Source organism: Cervus canadensis, chromosome 8 (genome assembly GCF_019320065.1).
Source record: "Cervus canadensis isolate Bull #8, Minnesota chromosome 8, ASM1932006v1, whole genome shotgun sequence".
NCBI lineage: Eukaryota > Metazoa > Chordata > Mammalia > Artiodactyla > Cervidae > Cervus > Cervus canadensis.
Genome location: NC_057393.1, coordinates 57,264,740 through 57,289,659, shown reverse-complemented (window position 1 = coordinate 57,289,659; position 24,920 = coordinate 57,264,740). Strand labels below are relative to the sequence as shown.

The 24,920-nt window shown below is 47.5% G+C and overlaps 1 protein-coding gene across 8 annotated transcripts in view; it reads right to left on the bottom strand.

Annotated features, from left to right (window-relative positions):
* Nucleotides 1-24,920, bottom strand: part of ARHGAP22 (Rho GTPase activating protein 22) — a 176,947-nt gene that overhangs the window by 123,622 nt on the left and 28,405 nt on the right. For 4 of the 8 annotated variants that reach the window (XM_043476357.1, XM_043476356.1, XM_043476358.1 and 1 more), the window contains exons 3-4: nt 21,518-21,619; nt 2,705-2,904 (exon numbers count right to left, since the gene is read on the bottom strand). In XM_043476357.1, the coding sequence (XP_043332292.1) occupies nt 2,705-2,904; nt 21,518-21,619 (302 nt within the window). Of the gene's footprint in view, nt 1-2,704; nt 2,905-17,482; nt 17,940-21,517; nt 21,620-24,920 lie in introns of those variants that run through there. The other 4 variants (XM_043476359.1, XM_043476361.1, XM_043476360.1 and 1 more) reach the window with 3 other exon arrangements.

The following is a 24,920-nucleotide window of genomic DNA, read 5'->3' as shown; positions in this document are numbered from 1 at the left end:
GGTGAGGGAGAAGACTGTCCAGGTTGGGAAACCTGGGGGGTGGAGGTTCATTATGGAGCCGCAGTGATGGGCACGGGCCACCTCAGGCTCATGGTGAGGAATATGTGGGAAAGCCTGGGGCAGGGGTCCACACGTAGCCTGGGTGACCTCAGTATGTCACTTTAGTCCACCGAGTTCACCCAGAATCATGGTGCATTTCTCCCAGGAGACAGTGCTGTGAGCTGAGCCAGGAGGGGGATGACGGTAGGGACCAGAGGCAGGCCTCTGACATGCTAGGGGCCCTGGCAACTTGTGGCCACCATCATCAGAAGCACATGTCACTAACAGCACAGCCAGGAGAGTAGAGATGCTATTAAAGGAGGCTGGTCTTCACCACAAAAGCAGAGGCCAGAAGGAAAATGGTGGGCAAGCCAGAGTTGTGGTTCCTGATCTGGGGAGAAGGCTGAGTGGCAGGGATGGGGAGACAGGGAGCAAGGCAGAGGCAGGGCTGAGGTCATATAAGGGTACTCAGACTTAAGTATCCCATGTGCTAAGATCTGTGTTCAGTTGTGTGTATGTTCTACAATCTAATCCTTGGTGTATCTCTGTGAGGTAGGTAATAGTGTCTCTATTTTAGTAATGATAAAACTGAAACAAACAAAACACTTAAGTGACTTGTTTCAAGTTATTCAGCTAGCATGCTTGACCTAATTCAGATCAGATTCAAAGTTCCTATGTGGTCCATTCCACCTCTCTTCCCTTCCTTATAAAGCCTGGGAGGTTGAACGAGATCAGAGTTCCTTAAACTTTAGCTTAGATCCACCTTCATGAATTTTGTCATCTCCACCTCTCATCTCTACTGTTAATGATTTAAAAGTTTTCCTTAAATAAGTCTCACTTATTTGTGTGGGTGTGTAAAATGCACATAACACATATTTACCATCTTAACAATTTTTAAGCATATAGTTCAGTAGCATTAAGTACACTCACATTGCTGCGCTAGGGTTTTTGTTTTAAACTTAGATATAGTTTAGAAAGAAAAACAGGCAAGGACTCTCACGAACGGAAATCAGTATGACTTTCCATAAACAGAAGTTAACCACTAGAATAAATACAGTGAAGGCAGAGAGTTATTAACTTGCAGCTGGTGACTAATGTCACTGAGGTCTCTGAGATGAGGGCTGTTCCTTCCCACCCTCAAAGCCCCATTTAAAAAATTTATTTATTTATTTTTTTTAATTGAAGGATAATTGCTTTACAGAATTTTGTTGTTTTCTGTCAAACCTCAACATGAATCAGCCATAGGTATACATATATCCCTTCCCTTTTGAACCTCCCTCCCGTCCCCCTCCCCATCCACCCCTCCAGGATGATACAGAGCCCTGCTTGAGTTTCCTGAGCCATACAGCAAATTCCCTTTGGCTATCTATTTTCCATATGGTAATGTAAGTTTCCATGTTACTCTCTTCATACATCTCACCCTCTCCTCTCCTCTCCCCATGTCCATAAGTCTGTTCTCAGAGCCCCATGCTTTTAAGGGAGGATCCCAAGTATTGGAGAAGTGTTAAAGATACGACAATTCCTTCTTCATACTCAGAAAATCTGGAAGAGGAGTGACTCTTCCGAGAAAAGAGGGTCATTGTCTCGCCATGATGTCAAAGTGACCCTGCACTGTGCCCAGGTACCTCCTCCCATCTTGCCCATCACTGAGCCCGTTCCCAACCTCCCAAAATTCTGTGATTCCTGACCCCAAAAAAGGTGATCTCACTTTACTTTCCAGTTTGGATCAATGACTAGGTGCAACCTTTCTTTGGGAGAAGTCCTTCAAGTTCTTCCCCATTTTCCTCAAGAGAAACAAGGGTAGCTCCCAGACTTTCTTTCTCTGTGTGAATCCCATAACAAGGGTTAACCTGCCTGATCACCACAAGCCCAGCCACCTTGGTCGGCAACTTGCAGAGCACTTGGTTACGATGTCTGCATGGGGCGACTGTGAGTGGGACACACCATGATGGATGAGGCCAGTGGCGGCTCTGAGTGAGTGAACTTAGTGTAACTGAGTGGAAAGGCAGATGTGTTAAGCACCAAAGGTGGAGCTTCAAGCACTGGTGAAAACAGAAGCCATCCAGAGGAGCAGAGGCCTCTGACACAGGGGTTTCAAAATGAGCCAGACTTGAGTATGACATTAGATTTGCCTGGGTGCCTGTTTCCCGGCACAGTCAAAGAAATGGAATCTGTGTGTCCTCCATGGAAGCACTGAGAGGTTGAAAAGGACATGAAGAAGAATTTTTTTTTTTTTCTGGCTATGCCACAGGACATGTGGGATCTTAGTTCCCAGACCAGGGATTGAACCCTTGGCCCCTGTTTTGGAAGCACAGAGTCTTAAGCACTTGACTACCCTTTGGGTGGTTGTTCTTTTTTAAAGTCATGCAGGGATGCTCTCTATCAGCATAAGAAGGAAACATTTCAAAGACTGAAGCTATAGATGTGTTGCAGTAAAACCAGGTGTGATCCCAGGAATGTGAGAGCTGAGGATAAATCTCACTTTGGAAATCCCAGTGAAATGTGATGCTGAGCGGAGTCAGGGGCTTGGTGCCTGAGGGGTGGAGGTGCTGATGGGAGGGTCTCTCTCTGCCATCTCCCCTCTCCTGGAGACAGTTAATCATGCCCCCTGGAGCCCCCCCCCCCCGCCATGATGCCCACTGGACACAGGATGTGTGCTTCTCACCTGGGGCTTGGTCTCATCTTTGTCCTTGTAGTAGAAGAGCTGATCCCCACGCAGCACGAACCAGCGTTGCTGCCAGTTCTTCATGATGCTTCTCTGCTTCTTCAACCAGCCCGCCTTCAGCACGGGGCCCAGCCTGCGAGGGCAGGGCGGCCGCCCAGGGCTCCGGCTCTGCTCTCCCATCACCAGGCTTTTGGAGCGGGCTGGAAGCCAAGCACACACATAATGAACACAAACGATGGCAGGCCATGGTCAGTCCTTGCCCCACTCTGCTATCCCAGCTGCCCAGTAACACTGTTATGGGAGCTTCAGCAAGCAGGGCGTGATCGTGCTTGGCCTACCTCCTCCTCAGGTTGAAAGGGGCAAGGGCTGGAGCCCACCAATACTGTAGCCAAAGGTCATCCACTTGGGGTAGTGCACAGCTTACTGCCTGGTTAGTTTCTTCTGCCTCCGTGGGACCCCAGATTCTCCATTTCCCCAGGTTTGCTCATCCATCCATCTATCCGTCTTTCCAAGAGTTCAATGACTCACTTGTCAATTCAGCAACTAATATTTATACAGTATCTACTATGTGCCAGTCACTGTTATAGGTGTAGAGAAACGAGCGATGAAATAAGAAACATAACCATCTGGGTCCTACTCGAAGGTCTTCACCTTCTTGCAGGGCTCCTGTCACTCAGGCCCCAAGGGAGCTGGCCCCAGCAGACTCCCTCCCTGGATTCTGCATGGCACCCCTCCTCTGGAGGCCTCACCGTTGCCCAGAAGCCCCCACCCCACCTGGCAAACTCCCTCGCTGCTTCCCTGGGATCATGCTGGTGGCTGGGCCTGGCCAGCAGGACCTCAGCTGCACTTGCCTGCTGCGACTGGTTCATGGCTCCCTGGCAGAACAAAGGGGCCGTCCTCCTACCTCAGAGCCTCGGAGGGCCTGTGAGCTCTTCTGCCCTGCAGATGCCACGGGGCAGCACTCTGCCAGAGCTGGTACTGCCTTTCACGGTACGGTGACTGAGTTCTTGCCCCTCCCACACCTCCCTGACTCTTGTCTCAGGCAGAGCTCCTCTTCTCTCTCTCTCTGGCGAATGTCAAGGAGATTGCTGCAGGGGTCACTAGGAAGGCCAACCTGGACTTTGGAGGAATAACTCTGAGTCCAAATGTAATCACACTTGTAATCACATTTGCAATCTCTAGACCATAGATCCTAACTTGGGATTGGAATGCATGGTCCCCACAACCCACAACTGTTGCACTGTACCTGCGATTCTGTGTGTGTGTATCTGCCTAAGCTTCTCTCATCACTCTAGTGAGTGCAGTTCCTTAAGCCTATCCGACCTCTGTCCATGCCATCCCACTAACCCAGGCCTTTCTTGCATCCCTTGCCTACTCAACCCCTGGCTTTGGCTGCATGCTACTGCTGTGCTGTGTGCAGTCGTGTCCGACTCTTTATGACCGCATGGACTGTAGCCTGCCAGGCTCCTCTGTACATGGAATTTTCCAGGCAAGAAAACTGGAACAGGTCGCCATTTCTTCTTCCAGGGGATTATCCTGACACAAGGATCAAACCTTTGTCTCCTGTAACTCCTGCATTGGCAGGCAAATTCTTTACCTATTGAGCCACCTAGGAATGGTGATCTTCAAGATCCAACTCCACAGAACCTTCCTTCTGATCTCTTCTAGATAGTCATTCCCTCCCCTACCAGGACATGAGATCCATGACTGGTAATAATCTGTGTGGTTGCCTTTCTGTCCCTCTTGACTGAAGGGGAAGGTAGGGAAGGACATGATGCCTTATCTAGTTCTGCATGTGTGGCTCTCATCACCATGCCAGGCAGGTAATGGATGTCAAACATGGTTGTCAAACATCATGGGCTACTTTGACTTACTCTTTTTTTTAAATTGAAGTATAGTTGATTTACAGATTCAACTCTACTTGGCAGAAGCAGGGCTCTTGTGGAGGAGAGAAGAGGCCAGCTCTGCTCCCCTCAGCTCACCAGGGAGGCGCTTGCTATAGATGCTACTTAGGCTGCCAAGCCAGCCTGGGTTGTCCTCCAGCCACTCAATCACACAGATACTACTTATAAGGCCCATAGAGCAGCTTGAAAGGAAAATAATTGCTGTTATTATTTATTAATAACCACTGTTCCTGTCTTCAGCACTTCCTTGAATCAAGCAATTCAGTTCTGTAAACATTTAAGCTGAGATTTCAAGTCAAACAGCTCTGACATTCTAAGGTTCCAGAAGCAAGGGGAACTTCTGGCCCAGGAGCAGGTTCATGACCTGAGGAGGAGGAGGAGGGTGCTTTCTGCCCGCCTCAGGGTCTGGCTCTTCAGCTCACAAGCACAATCATTCATTCACTGACTCATTCATCCACGCCTTCCAAGTCTGCAGAACTCCTCCAGGCATGGGGCAGAACCCCGAGTTGCTTGTGTTCCCCTAGGCTGGCAGGGGAAATCAGCCACAAAGAACAATCACATGGAGATGAAAGAACCACGGGCCATGTGGACAGGCACAGGCTGCAGACACTTAAATGAAGGGGCACCTTTCTGCTGTAGACATCAGCAGAGCCACCTGGAGAAGGAGCACCTGGGCCAAGCCTTGTAGGATGAGCAGTATTTGGACCCACCTCAGAAGAAGGGGGCTCCGATTTGGAAGGAACAGGTGAGGCATTTGCTACCTCTTGGCTCAGATCAGCATTCGGGCTGGGCTGACGCTGTCACCTATTCTCACAGTTCCAGTCTCTCCTTCTTCACCCCTCAGTCCCTGCCAACCCTCTGCATTTGGAGATTCTGTCCTCTCCTGAAACAGCTCTGATCAAATCCAACAGTCTGGTTCTGATTCTCAGCCTCCAAGATCCTTTGGTGCTCAGTCACCACTGATCACCCTCTTCCTGAAGTTCTTCCTCTTGCTCTGCAGAGCCAAACTGCCTGGTACACACGTGTCTCTTACTACCTGCCCAACGTGTTCTGACTTCAGTTCCTTCTGTTCTCCCTGAAAGTCCTGCTGTTGCCCAGGATTGCCCCAGATGCCCTCCATTCTGTCATGAGACCAGGTCTTTATTTCTGCCTGGGTCCTTCTCTGGGATTCCAGGATCACCTGTTAAATCATCTGAGGGACATCTCACAGGGATGGTTCATGATCACCTGTGCAATCCGTCCAGCCATGCACCTGCTGCCCGGCTCTGCACCTGCTGTCCCCGGTCCTGCAGGGCTTCCTCTCAGCCCCTTTGTTCTTCACTCAAATGCCATTTTCTCAGTGAGGACTTCCTGGCCACTCTCAAGATGTATCCCCAACCCTTCCATCTCCCCTTTCCTGCTTTAATATTTACTTAAATTCTAGTACAGCAGTAGAAGAGGGCAAATCACAGAACAATATACAAAGTATAAAACTATGTAAAAACGGAAGAAAAACACAACCCTTTAAACAAAAGACATCACAAGATATATTCAGTGGGTACATGCATTTATATAGAAGGAACATGTCACACCTGTAACAGTGACTATGGTCATGGAGGAGAGGATGGGACTGTAGTATTGTAGTTTTATACAGGAAAGAATGTGTGCATTGCTTACATGAATTAAAATAAAACCTTTAAAAGACAGAGCTTTTTTGAGAGGGAGCTGAATCCCCTTCAGAGATCTAAGATAGCAATTAAAATGTCATGAGTTGGATAAACGTTTAAGCATATTTATCTGCAAAAATCACCTCACTAAGCTGTGGACCACAACATAAACAGATGCCTAGCCTCCGCCTACTCAGAATTTCCAGGCTGAACAGATGATCCTTCGTGGAAGCGCTTCTGGCTCATCTGCAGACCTTCCATGGGATCAGGTCAGAGGGACCCTCTGTAGGTGAGCCCTTCCGGTGGGCCTGCTACTCCAGCCTTCGTGCTCCATCCCATTTCACATAAGAGAGAGGCTCAGAGAGTGTGTGAGTCACTCACTCCCCCAGTGTTGCCACAGGAGCACCTGGCAACTGCGGCATCTTGGAAATGGCTGGGAACACACGCAAGATACCTGACACAGTGGATCATGTCAGAGTTCTGCTCAAATTCCCTTGATTCCTTGTCCCTGTTTTTAGGCCCCCTTGTTTCCAACAGCTTTCCCTGGGTGATTTTTCAGGGCTGCTGGCCTGTTTTAGAGACTGTCCCTGGGTTATTGGGGCCATTCTGAGCAGGCACTGAGAGAACGGGAAGTGCCCAGGAATTTACACCCCTCCCTCACTCCCCAGCCCTTGGCCAAAGACTCCTGGCTGTGGGGGCTTGAAAGCCCCTGCAGTCTTGTTTCTAGTTTGAAACTTCTAGGAAGCGTAAGAGGCACAATCCACATTCAAAACTCCCCAGGGGCTCAGGCTGATTGATACCCGCCTTAACTGGGCCTTGCAGCCCAATTTGGACCTCCGCTTCCTGGTCCTGCTCCCCCATCCCCTCACCGGTGTCCCTTGGGAACACCTCTTCAAGAAATTGCTGCAGACAAGCCTCAGCTCAGGGCCTCTTTATGAGATCCACGCGAGGCACACCTTACTGTTTTCAGGGCCTTCTGACTAGGCTGTGGCAGCACCGGCCTCCGCAGCTGCCAGGGCATTAGCGCCCTGTTTTTCCATCTGTAGCTCTCCTAGCGCGGCCCTGAGAGCGTGGAGGCGTGGCTGCACTTGAACTAAAACACAATTGATTTATAAAAGTCAATGGGATTTTAAAGCCGGGCTGTGGAAACAGCAAGACAGCTCTCAGAGCTGAATTGATTTAAAGGGTAAGTATCGAGGCCAAAGATTGATGGAGAAGAGAGAGGTGAGGTAATGGAAGGGGCGCTCCGGAGGGGGGCAGACGAGACAGTTTCATAAAGTTAATGCAATTTGCCACCAAGGGCAAGGGGGCCTCGTGAGGTTCCCAGCTGTCCTGAGAGCCTCAGATGATTTATTACAGGATGGTTCCTGAGTGCTCTCTACCTTAATTTTTTTTTTTAAACCTGTTACTTAGCTTCTTTCTGGGCTCCACTTGATCATCTGTTCTTTGCTAAGCTCCCCACCTGAGGGGTCTAGAGAACCAGCAAGGCTCCCTTAATGGGTCTCACTTCAGGACCTGGAAGGTGAAGAACAAGGAGGAAAACTAGCCCCCCAAAGTAAGAAGTGTTAATTCTAATATAACTATGAGGAGGTTCTAGAAAGTTTGGATTATTTTCCCCATAATGATGATTTTAATGCTTTAAAAACATCAATTTAAAAGATCACATTCTTAACAGTTATTTTCGTTGGCTCTTCCTGGGTCTGTCTCTTGATTTAGCTGGTGCTGGTCTTCAGTGAGGGGGTGCAGAAGGGAGGCGGCCCCCAAAATGCCTGACCCTCACTTCCACACGGTGTGCACCCATAGGTTCAGCTGGGCTTAGTCCTCATTTATCCATTCACGGAGCTTATGGGGCCTCCTGGGTGTCCACCTTGTGTGAGCCACTGGGGTGTGGAGATAAAAGGCACATATCTGCCCTGGCAGAAGGAAAGGGGGAACAGAGACACCCAAATACAAGAGTCTGTCATCTCGGCAAGTATAACGGGAAGTGAGAGGCAGATGCATGGAAGTCAGGCTGGGAGGCCAGAGGTGGGACGGAAGCTGGATGAAAGAACAGAGTGAGCCAGAAAGAACAGAGGGGATCACCACCCCAAAATATGCTACTTTGGCATATTGATTATTTTGAGCTGAAGGCAACTGAGAAAGAGTACACAGCGGGAGCTCTTTCCCCTCTCCCTTTCTGCCTAAAAGCAGGGCATAAATTTCCCTTACTGAATAAAGGTGCCTTGCCACTCCCATACCAGGAAGAGAAGAATGAGATTCTTATCATGAAGAGGTGACTTCAGCCTGCATAATGAACCTCACTAAACCACCCTTACCTGCCATACTTTTCCCAGTCACCTTCCCACAGTGTATGCCCCTGGGTTTAGCTGCCCCTTTTCTATGAAGCACCCCCTCACACACTTAAAATAATCAATAAAATTTATATGCTTTTTCTCCTGTTAATCTTTTATCATTTTAATTAGCAGTCCTCAAGTACATAGCTTAAGAGGGTAGAGGGAAAGTTTTTTCTCCCCTACACTATGGAAGGCTGTGGGATAAAAGGATGTGCTCAGCAGAGGGAGCAGGAAGACATGCAGGATGAGAGGGCATGGGGTTAAACCCAGGAAGTCTGGCTCCCAAGCTTTTAACATTGACTCTCATGGACCCATGTTCCTGCCTTAGAACAGACCAAACCCTAACCTCTTCCCACTAACACTAATGAAACATCCTTTCATTAATCCTTGAGGAAGACAAGCCTTATGGATCTCCTCTAACCTCCATCCACAGACTGGATCTCCAACCATCATCCCATGGCAGGGTCCCTCTTCCTGCATCTCCTTTAAAGAGGCTGTTTAGCTATCACAACATGGGTAAGAAGTTGGGAAGATGACAAGACCTCTGTGAGTCAGTGAGCATCCAGGTCTCCAGATTGACTTCCCACTCATAGCACACACTCTGCTCTTTCCAGATCAATGACTGGTCCCCACAAAGGCCATTTTGTGCCAGATCCCTGTACCTCTGTTGCTTGCCAGCCTGATGAGCCCTGTCACTCTTGAAGCGTCAGTGCAGCTGTTTCCTACTGTGTAAGGACTCATCTAGTAGGTTCCCAAAGCAGGGTCTTGCCTGCCATCCATTATGACACGCCCATAGAGGGCACACACCTATGGCCAGACAAGTGCCTGTCTATGCTGTTTTGATTTGTGAGCTTCTAATGGCCAGAGAGGGTGCCCTCCTCATGATTGATCCCTAGAATGTAGCACAGAGTGGCTCACTAAATGCTTGTTGAAAGCATGAATGGACATGAAACAGGAATCTTCAAGTTCAAAGAAGATGGGCAAGATCAAACCCAAGGGACTTTGTGCCTCTAGAGATGATCTTGGCCTGGAAGAAACCTGACAGCAGGATTTCTACTGCCCATGGCCTGTTTCCACATGATGAGACGTTAAAGGGCACGGTTAAAGGGCCATTCCTGTTATCAGAGAAGCAGCAAGTAGAAGCAGGAAACAGAATGCCGTTTTCCTACTTTTCCTAGTTTGGCAGTGGGAGGGGAGAGGCTAACTGAGGTTGTGGAAGGGGAACAGCATTTGGAGGCTCTTTAGCCACTCAGAGTCCCAGATTTCCAGATAAAATGGGAACAAAATACAAATCTTACCCACTACCTAAACTGTGATGAGGAAGAAGTGAATGGCACTCTGAAAGTGTGCTGCAGAGACGCACTGAATGGATGAATGGCTGTTAGTATTGTCTCTCATTGCTACAGGCTGAGGCCTTGGGAGGCTGTTTCCCCTCTTTCAGAGGCTATTTCCCCTCTTTCAGAGGCTGTCTCCCCTCTTTCAGACCTTGTCCAGCAGCAGCTGCCCTAGGTTTGCTGCCTCTGCTCCTGTTCAGATTAGCAAGCCATTCACCAGGAGCTGGAGATCGGTGGAGTTGATGTAATTCAGTATTGATTATAAATTTCATTTCTGCCTGCCTATGGGCCATTAGCTTAGATCAATACGTTCTCCACCCTTGGTTAAGTAATCATTGAGGCTGTTGATTTCAGCAGTCAGGGCAGGTCCCTGGCTGTCTTGGTTGAGAGGAGTCCAAGGCAGCCCTCCCAGCCTAGGTCTAATCCTGCTCAGGCCTGTCTTGCAAATAAATCATTTATTTCCACCTGCAAACATGAAGTTCATGGCCAAGTCTTCAGTTCTGTGGGGACAGAAGTCCTTTCTGGAGCTCCTGGAGCCCAGCATCTAGCAGTGCCTTAGATTCTAAGTGTCTAAGGGTGCTGGTTATATTCTCTGGGCATCTTCCATGGGGAGAACTCAGTTTTCCCATCAGCTGGTATCTGTGAGGAGAGGCATGAGGAAAGAGAAGGAAATCCTACCACAAGGGAATGCAGATATCTCTTGAGATCCTATTTTCATTTCTTTTAGATACAAACCCAGAAATGGAATTGCTGGGTCACATGGTAGCTCTATTTTTAATTTTTTGAGGAACCACCATATTGTTTTCCATAGTGACTGCACCAATTTACATTCAGTATACCAGAGCTCCCTTTTCTTCACATTCTTGCCAATATTGTTACCTCTTGTCTTTGGATAATAGCCATTCTAATGGTTGTGAGGTGATATCTCAACATGGTTTTCGATTTGCATTTCCCTGCCGATTAGTGCTGTGAGCACCTTTTCATGTACCTCTTGCCCATTTGTATATATTCTTTGCAAAAATGTCTATTCAGTTTTCTGCCCATGTTTCAGTCTGTTGTGATTTTTTTGCTATTGAGTTGTAGGAGTTCTTTGTATATTTTGGATATTAGCCCCTTATTGGATCTACGATTTGCAGATATTTTCTCCTATTCTGTAGGTTTCTTTTTCATTTTATGGGTTTTTGCCTTTTCTATGCAGAAGCTTTTTAGTTTGATGCAGCCCCATTTGTTTATTTTTGCTTTTGTGTCCTTTGCTTTTTGTGTCTAATCCGAAAAATGACTGTCACCACTGATCTCAAAGAGATTACTCCATATATTTTCTCCTAGGAATTTTATGGTTTCAAGATTAAATGTTCAAGTCTTTTGAGTTGGTTTTTGTGTATGGTAAAAGGTAAGGGTTGAGTTTCATTCTTTTGCTTGTGAATGTCCAGTTTGCCCAACACCATTTATTGACGAGACTGTCCTTCTCATATACTGCCCATTGTATATTGCTGGCTCCGTTGTTGTAAATTAATTGACCACACATGCATGGATTTATTTCTGAGTTCTCTATTTTGTGCCAAATAGTTTCTTGATATTTTTTCCATTTTAAATACTACCTATTGACTTCTAACTATAAAAGATGAGGATTTCATTTATTTCACTCTCCTACCCCATCACACGTAAGTACCCACTCCATCCTCCCAGTATAGTTACAGTGTATTTTTAGTTTGATCAATATGCAGAATTTGCATTATTAGTACTATGTAATTGCTAGTCCCAGTTGAGCTATGCAGTATACTATAATATTTCATGAACCACTTTTTGTTTTCCCTGGAGTTCATAATTGCCTTGCCTTTTAATTTGCTTAGTATTCTACTGCATATCAATAATTCAACCTTAAATATTCTAACAGTTGTTTGAATCTACTTTCCATGTATTCATAGGTAGTGGGAATCTTCTTAAAAATCACACTGCATTTCATTACTCAAAGAATTTATAGCTCTCCTGGGGCCAGCAGGGCCACCTGCAGTGGTGTTTGGGTAGTGTGAATCCCTGTGTTGGGTTAGGGAGAGGGCATATGCCTCAGCACTGGACAGACATGAATTCCAGCACTTGTTGGCAGGGTATCCACAATTCTCCTTGCACATCTGTTAAAATGGGAATAATGGTGCTTCATCATAGTATAGTCATGAGAATTAAATAAGTACAATAAAAATGCCTGGAGCATGGAAGGCACATAATAAATGTAAATTTGTTTTCTTCAGGGAAAATCAAGAAAAATAAGGCCAGTGAAAGTACTTCATCTCACTCATAGAGCTTTTTCTCTCCATCCCCAAAGTATTGACCAGGCTCTGCACATTCATCAAGGCTTCTAAGACATTGATACTTCTTCGAAGGAAGATGGCTCAAGCTGCTGGAGCTGTGCTCATCAGGCTAAAGATTTCCTTTAAAAGAAGGAGCCTCCTTAATAGCAACATCAATTTTATTTTGAAATATTTTAAACAAAGGCAGAAACTCTAAAAGGAAATACTGATAGGTTGATGACATAATAATTAAAAACATGCATACGTCTGGGAAAAAAGACCCTGATATAAAAATTAAGGGCAAGAAACAAATTGGGAAAATATTTGCAACATATAAATCAACCAAAGGAGGGCTGATTTTCTTAAGGACCTGGACCAGTTAGGTCCAGAGACAGTGCTTCAGCCTCCTAGGCTAATGCTTTCTCTGCTATTAGTTCACTCAGTCACTCATCTACTCACACATTCATTTATTCACCATATATGTATTGAGTACCTACCAGATGCCTGGCATTGGTGTATAATGATACCTAAACACTGAAATGGGCCCTGCTCTCCTGGAGTGCAAAGTCTAGTGGGGTGACTGTTATTCACCAAATAGTCACACTGAGGAGTGTACACCTACAACTCAAGATAAGTGCTACAAAGGAAAGGAGGGCCCAGAGCAGAGGACTCGGTTTAGACCGGGGGTTGCAGGAGCACTTGGCTGGCGACACTTGAGCTGAGAACTGGAGGGAGAACGGGAGTTAAGAAGTGTGTGTGTGGGTGTGTGTGTGTGTGTGAGAGAGAGAGAGAGAGAGAAAGACAGATAGACAGGCTGACAGAGAGAAGGAGGCATTCCAGCTGGGGAAACAGAGTGTGCTCTGGCCCTGTGGTAGGAGGCCCACGGAACATGTTGAGGAATGGGAAGGCCAGTGTGGCTGGAGCTTGGAGAGTGAGAGGAGGCTGGAGGTTTGGCCAGTGGCTAGACTGTAAGAGGGGTCTTCCTGTGAGTTGGGGCTGGAGGAGGAGCCTGGTGGTGGGTACACTGTGGATTTAAATTTGAAAAGATGGCTCTGGCTTTGGAGTGGAGAATGGATGGGAGTGGGTGGGGGTGAGGCAGAGTATTACTGCCACAGGTTAGAAATGATGATGGCTGGGAGAGGATAATAACAGGAGACTGAGACAGGCAGAGTCAAGAGCTCTTTGGGAGGTAAAAGGCATGGCTGCCTCCCATACCTTACCCTTGTGAAACAAAGCAAGGCCAAATCAATAAATCTTTATTTGGGGCAGTGCTAATGGGCACAGAAGAGGCCTCAATCAAAACCGGGGACACACAAATCTTTGAAGAAGGGCCCGTGTCAGTGGGATTTCAGGAAAGAGAGCAGCCCCAGGGAGCTGGGGTACCATCAGGGTCTAGCATTCTGCAGCTATGTTCTGACGACCTCCTGGGGCTGTGTGAGCGGTGGGTGCACAGAGGACACAGCACTCACAGAGTCTGGAGGGGGGCGTGAGGGTACAGCCTGGGGCTCCGCTGCCTTCTCTCACCCTGGAAACTCACAGGGAGAGGGTGCCTATCTTATATTTCTGTTATCTATCTTAAAAAAAATAAAAGGCCATTTTTACAGTGTCACAGAACACATGCATTTGTGACTTGCTCCCCTGTATCTGTGATAAATTCATGGATTTTTTTGTGAGTTTATCCTGTTTTCCCTCTAGGAAAACTGGCAGGGGTGGGGTGACGGTCTCTTCTGTTCCCACTCTGGAAATATGGCAACAAATCTCAGTGGAGTTAGAGCTTGCCAGGCATGGCATCAGGAAAGGCTCCCTGAACAGGACCCTAGGAGATAGGCAGGAGCTAAGTGAGGTAGAGCCAACAGCACCTGGGTCCAAATGGCCTCGTCTGGCTTCCACAGGCCGTGATAAGCTAGGGTGAGTCTGAGCTGGTCCTAAGCAGGCAATGGCAAGCTAGAATCACAGTATTAATGGCCAGTATGAGCTGGTACCAACCAATCTGGACCACTTTCTTGAATCAGTCTGAATTATATGATGTGCTTAAAAGCAAGCACACTGTTTGAATTTACAGGCTTTTTTGAGACATTTCCTGCTGATTTGGGTGCCTCCCTATTTTTTGAATTATTGTCCTCTTCTGTGTGTGTGTACAACATCTGCCTCACCTGCCTCTAACTACTTCTTGGAAATAGAGCTCCGATTATTGAGCAAACTTAGTTTTATATGTGGGTAAGTACCGGGTGGTACTAGTGGTAAAGAACCCGCCTGCCAACGCTGGAGGCATAAGAGACCCGGGTTCAATCCTTGGGTCGGGAAGATCCACTGGAGGAGGGCATGGCAACCTACCCCAGTATTTTTGCCTGGAGAATCCCATGGACAGAGAAGCCTGGTGGGCTACAGTCCATAGGGTTGCACACAGTTGGACATGACTGAAGCAATTTAGCAAGTAGCAAAGTGATAGTAGGGTTTTTCCTGGGAGGTTCTCAATCCTGACAGCTCCTCCTCCCTGGGATAGAGACACAAGGATGTATTTAGGGTGATGGCGCTCTGTGCAGCAGTATCAGAGCTGGCCTGGATGGGGACCTGCCAGGAAGTTAACAGCCAACTGACCTTGGGCAAGGTTTCCTGGGAAGCCCCTACTGCAGAGCAGCCAAGGCTTCTGAGCCTTGTTGACCTGGGCTGGTTTTCTTAACTATTCCAGAAAGTGACCCCAGGTCTTTTCCGTCAACCCTTTGTAACCAGGTAGTGGTGCAATCCGGAAGCGTGTCTGGCACATGTATCGCCTGGAGCAGCCGGGGCAAGGCAGTGTGTGGATCTCAGGGGCTGTGATTTGTACCCTATAGGCTGGCAGGGTTTATGACATGAAGCCTGCCCAACTCCTAAAAGATGCCAAGGGGGATGAATTTTGAGGGAAGTTCTACCAGAGCCCAATTTCTTAGAGGCATGCATATATAATTTTGGTCTGTATTCCTCCAGAAATGTCCCTGCGTGCTCTGACTCTTGACCTGGTCTCCAGGCCCAGCCTGTTGACCCTGTGCACAGCCCTCCCCCCACCACCAGCACTGGCACGTGCCAATCGCTGCCTGTAATGTGGCCTCCCCCCTCCACCACCCTTGCCTAGGTAGCCCCACCATTCTTCAGCTCACAGCTCAAGCACCACTTGGTTCCTCTGAAAGCTTCATTTGTTGTATATGCTCTTATGCCCTTAGAATGCTTCTTGTCATGGTTTATGATCATGTATTTCTATGGGCAGTGAGTGAAACTCACTCAGTCATGTCTGACTCTTTGTGATCCCATGGACTATACAGTCCATGGAATTCTCCAGACCAGAATACTGGAGTGGGTAGCTGTTCCCTTCCTATGGGATCTTTCCAACCCAGGGTTGGAACCCACATCTCCCACATTGCAAGTGGATTCTTTACCAGCTGAACCACCAGGGAAGCCCATTTTTATGGGTAAGTGGTTATCTTATAAATGTCTGATATATAGCACCATAAACTCTATCTTTTAACATACAATACAAGATAATGTCATCTGGTATCTCAGTCTGAGCACTACTGACATTTAGAGTTAGAGAATTCTTTGTTGTGGGAGCTGTCCTCTGCATTGCAGGATGCTCAGCAGCATCCCTGGCCTATATCTACTAGATGCCAGTAGCATCCCTTAGCTGGAACAACCAGAATGTCTCCAGCCATCAACAAATGTCCCCCAGAGGGCAAAAGAGCTCCTGGTTGAGAACCACCGACCCAGAACAAATGTTTCTAGGAAGACTGAGATTTCAAAGGCAGGCTTCCTGAGAGCCGTTTGCAAAGCACTGGTTTTTTTCCTAAACCAGCCCCATCCAACAGAAACATAATGTCAGCCACATATGTAATTATAAATGTTCTAGGAACAGCATGCAAAGCAAGTAAAAGAAAAAACAGGTGACTGAATTCCAATCAAACTTTTATTTAACCCAATATATCCAAAGTATTGTCACTTCATCAGGTGATCAATGTAAAATAATCATTGAGATATTTTACATTCTTTTTCCCCCAAGTCATCAAAATCTTCTGCATATTTTTCTCAGTTTGGATTAATCACATGTCAAGTGCTCAATAGCCATGTGTGGCCAGTATGCTAGCCAGGAAGGGGAGAGGAGACCCAAGCTCTCTTAAGGGGCCTGGCCCGGCCCACCTGTTGCATTGTTACCAGGCTGTACCCCTACCCCTGATCAAAGCCATGCACAGCCCTCCTTTGCCCACTGGGGCCCACAGGTGACAGCCCATTCCAAGCATCCCATAGAGGGATCCTGATGGCTCTAACTATGCTCTAGAGGGCCAGCCTGCCCAGGAAAGTCATCCAAATGCCTGCAGTGTGCTAATGAGATGGGTGTGTGCCTGTGAACTCACGAAAGCCCAGAGGATCCCTGCCTCCAATATACAAACACTGGGTGAGACAAGTACTGGTTCCAAGTTCCCTGGGCAGAAGCTCCACCTACTTCCAAACCACTCTCCTCATGCTCCTTACTCACAAGGAAGGTTCAGCCCTCCACAAACGCTGGTCACATGAAAAGACATATTCTATTTTTCTTAAAACACGATGCTGTCGTCTAACATGACACTTGCACTGGCCAAGAAGTTGCTGTCCAGGCAGATGCTGTTCTGAGCCCCAAGACCTGTCCTGAGGCCCCAGGCCATTCTGCAGGGCCACATGCTGGCTGGGGTGCTAGCCCAGTGCTGCAGATCACCCCTGCAAGGCTCACCTGCATCCCTTACTTATCTCTGGATCCGCTCCCCCAACACCAGCAACTCCAGGCCCTGCTGCTTTCTGGGACTTCTCCCCGACAGAGTCCCTGCCTGCCTGCCTGAGGAGTTGCTTTCTGCAGCCCAGCTGTGGTGGGACCTGGCTGTCTGGAGAAGTCAGGGCATTGCCTTTCTTGGTGACAGCTACTTTTGCCTTAGCAGCTAGGGCAGATCTTAAGCATTCAGCATTTCCCTTTTAGTAATAAATAAATAAATAAATAAAGTTTTTCCAAAGTTGTCACCTCATCACTTTGAGCAAGCCAGGGACCCTGTAAAACGTGGAATGTGAGCTGAAACCTGCCCGCCCACCGGGGCGCTAAATTGGCCATCTCCCTCTGACAGCATCAGGTCTGACCCCCATAGACCCCAGGCTGTCTGTCACCAAGATGCCTGCCGAACGCCCGCCCCATGTGACCGCAGCATGCAGCCAGCCGAGTATCCGCGCCCATCTGCCAACAGACTCACCACTCTGTGCCCAGATCGGCCGCAGGAAGTCGGACTTACCCCTCCTGGCTTGCCTGATCTTTGGGCTCAGCATCTTCCTGCCGCCACCTGGACGGGATCGCTGGGCTGATCATGCTGTCATCCACTTCCCTTTTCTCTTCCTCTCGCCCAATTGCCCCCCGTGCCCTGCTCCGGCCCCCATGGCCGCTGGCGTCACCAGCAAGGCTCCCTCGGCTGCCTCTCCCGGCTCCGGACCGACGGCTTGCCTTGGACAACGTAAACCTCAATGCATTATTTATCCATCTTAGAATTAATTCCCATCCAAGTAAACCATTAAGAGGCTCAGTAACCGTTTCTGATCAATCACCGGGCCAGGGCGGGGCGGCCTGGCTGTCCCTCCGCCTGGCCAGGGAGCACGCCGCACTGCCCATCTGCGAGCGGAGCCGGCGCGTGGTCCGGGCGGAGGCTCGGGGAGGGCGGGGCTGGAGGAGCCAGGCGGAGCGCGCGGTCCCAGCTGGACCGACGGCCCCGGAGGGCGGGCGGGCTCCAGGATCGGATCCGCCCTCTGCGTGGGGAGGGCTCCTCGAAGTGCTCGCCGCCCGCTAGATTCCAAGAGGCCGCAGGAAATGCACGGACTCTGGCCGCCCTGGGTCCCCGGTCCGCACGCACTGCCACGGCCGGAGGTAGGGAAGCGGTCTGTCCTTGGGGACCTGCTCTGCCCCATGCTTCCTGCCAAGAGGGACCAGGAGGCTGTCTATGAGGTCACAGTTCCAACTGTGAAAGGCAGGTGTGTCTTAGAAAGAGGTACAGCCTTGGCATATTCAGAGTCCCAGGGGACTCACCCAGCAAAGCCGGTTAGAGATGTTAACTTTTTTTTGCTACTTAAGTAGGGTGAAAGGAGTAAGAATCCTGTGAAACCCTTAGGTTAGGGCCCACATATAGTAAGTAATTAGTGCTAAGCCTCTTAGTCATGTCTGACTCTTTGCGACCCCATGGACTGCAGCCTGCCAGGCTCCTCTGTCCATGGGATTCTTCAGGCAAGAAGACTGGAGTGGGTCGCCATTTCCTTCTCCAGGGGATCTTCCAGATCTTACTAAAGACTATTCACTGAGTAGTGAATCTCTGCCCACTGCCATGTTCCAGTTTAATACTAGCAGAGTTCTAAACAGTGTGTAGCGGGGCTTTGGGAAGGTTCAGGCTCAAGATCCTAAAAAGTGCCCAAGAAATGCAATCACAGGAATTGTTGTTATTTATTTATTTATTTTTTTAATTTTTTTTTTATTTTTATTTTTTTGTCATACATTGATATGAATCAGCCATAGATCGGCACCTACTCTGTGTCCTTGAGGTTGGAGCTTTATATTCTGTACCTGTTTCAATTCTCAGATTCCCTGAGGCAGGGAAGCCTTTGTCACGGTTCTTCAGATGAAGAAAATAAGGCACAGAAATGTTATGTATCTTGCCCAGAGTCAGGGCTGGGGCCTGAACCGACCCTGTCTCTGCAGCTCATGCCTTTCTGTGATGCCAGTCTAAGTACCCTGATGCCAATAATTTCTCGTGAACATTCCTGGCTTGAGAGCCCTCAATGAATTTGTTGGATAGTACGGACCAGCCTTTCTGCTCCTGAAAACCCCCCCCGCCCCCGCCCCAGGTGCCCTGTTAGGCATTTGGGCTGGGTTCTTTGGGCCTGGGTACTGTGTGATATCCTCTTAATAGGTAGAAGATGAGGGTTTTGAATAGGGTCCCCTCTGCTTTGATTGGCCATGCTCCTACCCTAATCCTCATAGTGCCCCTATGTCCACTGGTCCCCAAATGGTGGACTGACGTGTAATCTTTAGCAGCTGGAAGGGAAGAGGATCCCGAGGCTGGGGGGTCCACTGGGAGCCCAGTGCAATAGTCCATGTGGGAGAGGACAGGATACGGACTGAGGAGAGGAGGGAAGGATGGGAGAGGTTAAGGACTCACCAGGATGTGGCGAGTCAAGTCCCCAGGGTGAAGGGAGAGACAGTATCCCTAGAGACAGAGCTGTCTTACTCAGCATCCAGTCACCTACTCTGACCCTCAGATGCTCCTCAGAAGGGATGAATAAGTATAAGAAAATTTGCTATGACATCCAAGGCCTTTGATGGTACTGGCCAATACTTCCTCTGTGACCTCTCCTGTAATGCTACACACAGCCCTCTGCATGCACAGTCCCTGCTCCTGCGTGCTCCCACTTCCTTTTCTCTGGGTGTGTTTCCCGTCACACAAGTCTGATCATTCTAAGCAAGTCTCCCAAACTGTCGTGATTCTGCCTCCAGAAGGGGCACCAGCACGCACTTCCTCAGGGCTCTTATCTGTGTGCCACAGACCACCCAGTGCCCCTCCTGCACAACAAGCCCTGAGCCTCAGGTAGGACTGAGGCCAGGAATCTCATGAGGAATATTGGCTTGATGCGTAGATTTGAGAAACACCACTGAATGCCAGACTTGCCCTCCTGTTTCTTTGGGGCCAGGAAAAGGTCAGATCAGGATGGGACAGAGACCATCTAGCAGGAGAGGAAAGGACACAGAGCTGGAACATCTCAGGTTGACATCAGTGTTGCAGAGGGAGGTCCCGTGGCCAGTGACAAGGTCTTGAGCAATCACGAAAGCCTGTGAGTAATGCAGCCTGGACCACTTCCTCCAAACCAGAGGCAGGAAAAATGCCCCAAAGGCTTAGTTTGGGTCCACTCACACTTGTTTTGGTTACGAAACTACTCCCAGGCAGTTTTTCTGTGCAGCTCTTTCCCTGGATGATATTTAGCTGCTGAGCTTACCCGCCTGCTTTTCTGGGGATCTGTGTTGGAATTGGGCAAAACCACAGAGGCTCTAAGCTCAAGCCCAGAAGCAAAGCTGGGAAAATGGCAGAGCTAATCTGAACTCTGCACCAGAGAATGGTGTTGGGGGTTGGGGGGGCGGTGTGGGACAGGGGCTAGGTAGCTCTTTCCTCTCTGTCCTCAGACCACACTCCCAGTACTTCTTTGGATGAAGGGATCCATGTGTTCCAGCTGGAAGGGACGTTAGCACCCTCTCCTTCCTGAAGTTTACAAACCTTACACCGCAGGACCATGCGAGCCCTCCAGTTCCCTTTGAGACCACTGGGAGAAGGGGTGAGGTGAGGACAAGAGCAGGGCCTCCTGAGTAAGTTTTTATTTGAAGGGACCACTCCACTCCTCTTACACAGGCAGTAATCTGAGGCCAAGGAGAAATAGAGGTCTCAATTAGGAGTAGAGACAGAGAGACTGCCCCTTTACCCACTGTCCTTACAGCACTGTACCTCCCGGCAGTGGTCCTTGCTTCTCCCTTTGCTGGTTCCCTGTCCTGCATCATTCCTGCATTTTCTAAGGGGCTCCTCTGGGTCAGGCACCTCTGGGCACTGCAAGGCGAGTGGAAAGGATTGGGAGGGCAGAAGTGTCCAGAAGGCTTTGGCAGAAATGCACACCTCTTGGGATGATCACCCACCAACATCATTGGCCCAGAGCCAGGATAGCTCCAAGTCACTGGTTCTTAGCCTTAGCTGTGTATTGGGGCATTCTGAAAACTAGTTTCTGTGTTTCACCTCATCAGTTCTGGTTTAACTCATCTGGTGTGGACACTGGTCTTTGGGAGGTATAAAAGCTCCTCCGATTATTTAATGTGTGGCCAGGGTTGAGAACCACTGCTTTATTAGATAATTACATATCCATGAGCCCAAAGCCACCAGAAATAGTCTTTGCCTGCTCTTGCCTCAGGGAGGCTTCTTCTGAGGGAAGGGCACATTTATCAACCAGCCTCTCAGTTAGAAAGTGGAAACGGGCCTCTATCTCAAGGCTTAACATGAGACAGCTCCATTCCACGCAGAGCTATAGGTACTGTTATATAAGCTGTACACTGTGCAAAAGTATCAATAGAAAGGGGAGTAGGACTGGGTTTGGGCTCTGCTGGCAAAGTCGTGTGTTCTAGCATGGTGACAAGGGCAAGCCTTTCTCTAATTTATACCAAGATGTCATATAGATAGGAAAGCCCTGAGTCTGAGATGCCTGCTCAGTGGTCGCCAGTACCCAGTGTCCCCAGACTCCCAGTTTACGGCACTCACAATCTCTGTTGCCAGGCAGCTGAAGCTCCATCTCCCTAGCATACCACATCTGTCCATCCTGGGTGTGCTGGACCATCCAGCTGGTCCCAATAGCCCTGAAAACTGATTGGTGAATTTTTAGGAATTTTGTAATTTTAACACAGACATCATTAGAAATTATATTATGAATTAAAGTTACAATTAAATAAACTATTTTAAACACAAAGGTAATACATACTCAACAGACATGACTTTCTAACTACTGACAACATTTCCCTGTTGTTGAACAACTTCCATTCTTAGGATTATTTCTCCCTATCCTATCTGTATGATGAAAATACTATTGTGATGGTTGATTTTTATGTCATCTTGACTGGGCCACAGACTGCCCATACATTTGGTCACATATTATTCTGGGTGTCTCTGTGAAGGTGTTTCTGGACAAAACTAACATTTGAATCTGTAGATGAAATAAAGCACATTGCCCTTTTGGAGGTGGCTGGACTCATCCAGTCAGTTGGGGGCCCAAGAAGAAAAGAAAGGCTGACTCTCCCATAAGTAGAAGGGAAATCTTCTGGCCTGAAGACCTCGAGCTGCGATACTGGTATTTTCCTGCCTTCGAACTAGAACCACCCCGAGTCTCCTGTGTCTCCAGCTTGCCAACTACAGATCTTGGAACTTAGCCTCCATAATTGTGTGGGCCAATTCCTCGTTATAAATCTCTTGATATACACAGACAGTCCCTGACTTATGATGGTTCAACTTAGGATTTTTAGACTTTGTGATAGTGTGAAAGCAATATGCTTTCAGTAGAAAACTGTACTTCAAGATTTTGAATTTCATCTTTTCCTGGGCTAACCACACACCAGATGGTACTCTCTCATGATGCTGGGCAATGGCAGCGAGTTGCAGCTCCGTCAGCTAGGTGATCATGGCCAGGAACTTAGAATAGATACACTTACAGGCATTCTAGACCCATATAACCATTCTGTTTTTTCACTTTCAGTACAGTATTCAATAAATCACATGAGATATTCAACTAGTTATTATAAAACAAAATTTGTGTTCAATGATTTTTGCCCAACTGTAGGCTAATGTAAATGTTTTGAGCATGTATAAAATAGGCTAGACTAAGCCATGATATTCGGTAGGTTAGATGTATTGAATGCATATTTTTACTTAATGATGGGTTTATTGGGACATAATGCCATTGTAAATTGAGGAAGATCACTGTATATACATATAATCAAACACTTCATATGTCCTTGAGGTATGTATGTATTATATATATGGTTCTGTTTCTCTGAAGAATTCTAATTCAACTACATATTGAGCTGCTACTACATATCTCTTCCCAACTCCTTGTTCACCGATCATGATGGTATGCTGGTAGTTAGAAGCTAATGGTGGTGGGAGTATTTATGCCAAGAAAATCAGCAAATGCTACATATTGTTCGAAAGAAGACAACCAGAACTCCTGCTAGAAACTCGAGATACATATCAGACCCTTACCCTCTTATAATTCATGACAACTTATTCCTCAAGGATGAATATTTCTTTTTCAGTGTCAGAACATAGAACTTCATGGCTTTTGCTTTTATAAGCTCCTGTTTTTGCTCTTCCCTGAAATACTCTTTGGAATATGTGTTGCTCAAATTGCAATTCATAAGATGCCCAAATAAAGTTCTTTGTTCTTTGCAGCCTCAATATTGATTACTGTTTGACAAAATCAGGGCTTACATTTTTTTTCCTTCCAGAGAGCCAGTTGTTAGACATTTGCTAGTATAGCTCTGATCATTCCCTACCAGGCTTGCTCTGAATACCCCAGGCACTGTCGACTCCCCACTGTGGGCAGGGGGTGCTTTCTTTCCAGCCAAACTGTTCTCTCCTTTCTCCTGGGCACACCCAGATGCTCCAGATTTCCCAGCTACCTTGCAGTTTGGTGTGGCTGGGTTCCAGTCATTGTTCATGAGCAGATAAGTTGTGGCCAGTTTGATGTCTGGCCCACAAAACTCCTCCCCTCAACACTCCTCCATGTTTGTCTCCCTTTTCTGGGGCCACCTTGGAAGCCCCATGTAAAAGAGGGCAGAGGCCCATAGTCTGGGTCCCTAAGTGACTGAGTGAGCCCAGTCCCCATTGTCAACCAGAACCATCTCAGACATCTCAGAAGAGCCATTACTTAGTCAGTCTTCTTTACTACACCTGACCTTCCCACCAAATAAACACTCTGCCTGTCTTTCTTCACCACCTAGATTTTGATGCATCCATTTGGACCCTGTTTCAATATCACCTGCCTATCAGAGCCTCATGCCAAGAGTTCTAAACCTCTTATACCTCCCTTATCACCCCCACCTGAGGCCACATGAACCTTCTAAAACTTCTCTCACCAGACCCTATTAAGCCCTTACCCATAATTTATATATATACAATTTAAATTCTCATATTTATTACCCATAAAATTGCCAACATCTGTTGGATCATAAAAAAAGCAAGAGAATCCAAAAAAACATCTATTTCTGCTTCACTGACTACACTAAAGCCTTTGACTGTGTGGATCACAACAAACTGTGGAAAATTCTTAAAGAGTCTGGAATACCAGGCCACCTTACCTGCCTCCTGAGAAATGTGTATGCAGGTCAAGAAGCAACAGTTAGAACCTGACATGGAACAATAGACTGGTTCCAAATTGGGAAAGGAGTACATCATGGCTGTATATTGTCACCCTGCTTATTTAACTTATATGCAGAGTACATCATGAAAAATGCTGGAATCAATCAATCCATAAGCTGGAATCAAGATTGCCGGGGGAAATATCAATAACCTCAGATATGCAGATGACACCACCCTTATGGCAGAAAGCGAAGAGAAATTAAAGAGCCTTTTGATGAAGGTGAAAGAGGAGAGTGAAAAAGCTGGCCTAAAACTCAACATTTAAAAAACGAAGATTATGGCATCCAATACCATCACTTCACGGCAAATAGATGGGGAAACAATGGAAACAGTGACAGACTTTACTTTCTTGGATTCCAAAATCACGGCAGATTCTGATGCAGCCATGAAATTAAAAGATGTTTGCTCCTTGGAAGAAAAGCTGTGATAAACCTAGACAGCTAATTAAAAAGCAGAGACATTACTTTGCTGACAAAGGTCCGTCCAGTCAAAGCTATGGTTTTTCCAGTAGTCATGTATGGATGTTAAGAGTTGGACCATAAGAAGTCTGAGCACTGAAGAATTGATGCTTTTGAACTGTGGTGTTGGAGAAGACCCTTGAGAGTCCCTAGGACTGCAAGGAGATCAAACCAGTTAATCCTAAAGGAAATCAACTCTGAATATTCATTGGAAGGACTGATGCTGAAGCTGAAGCTTCAATACTTTGGCCACCTGATGGGAAGAGCTGACTCATTAGAAAAGACCCTGATGTTGG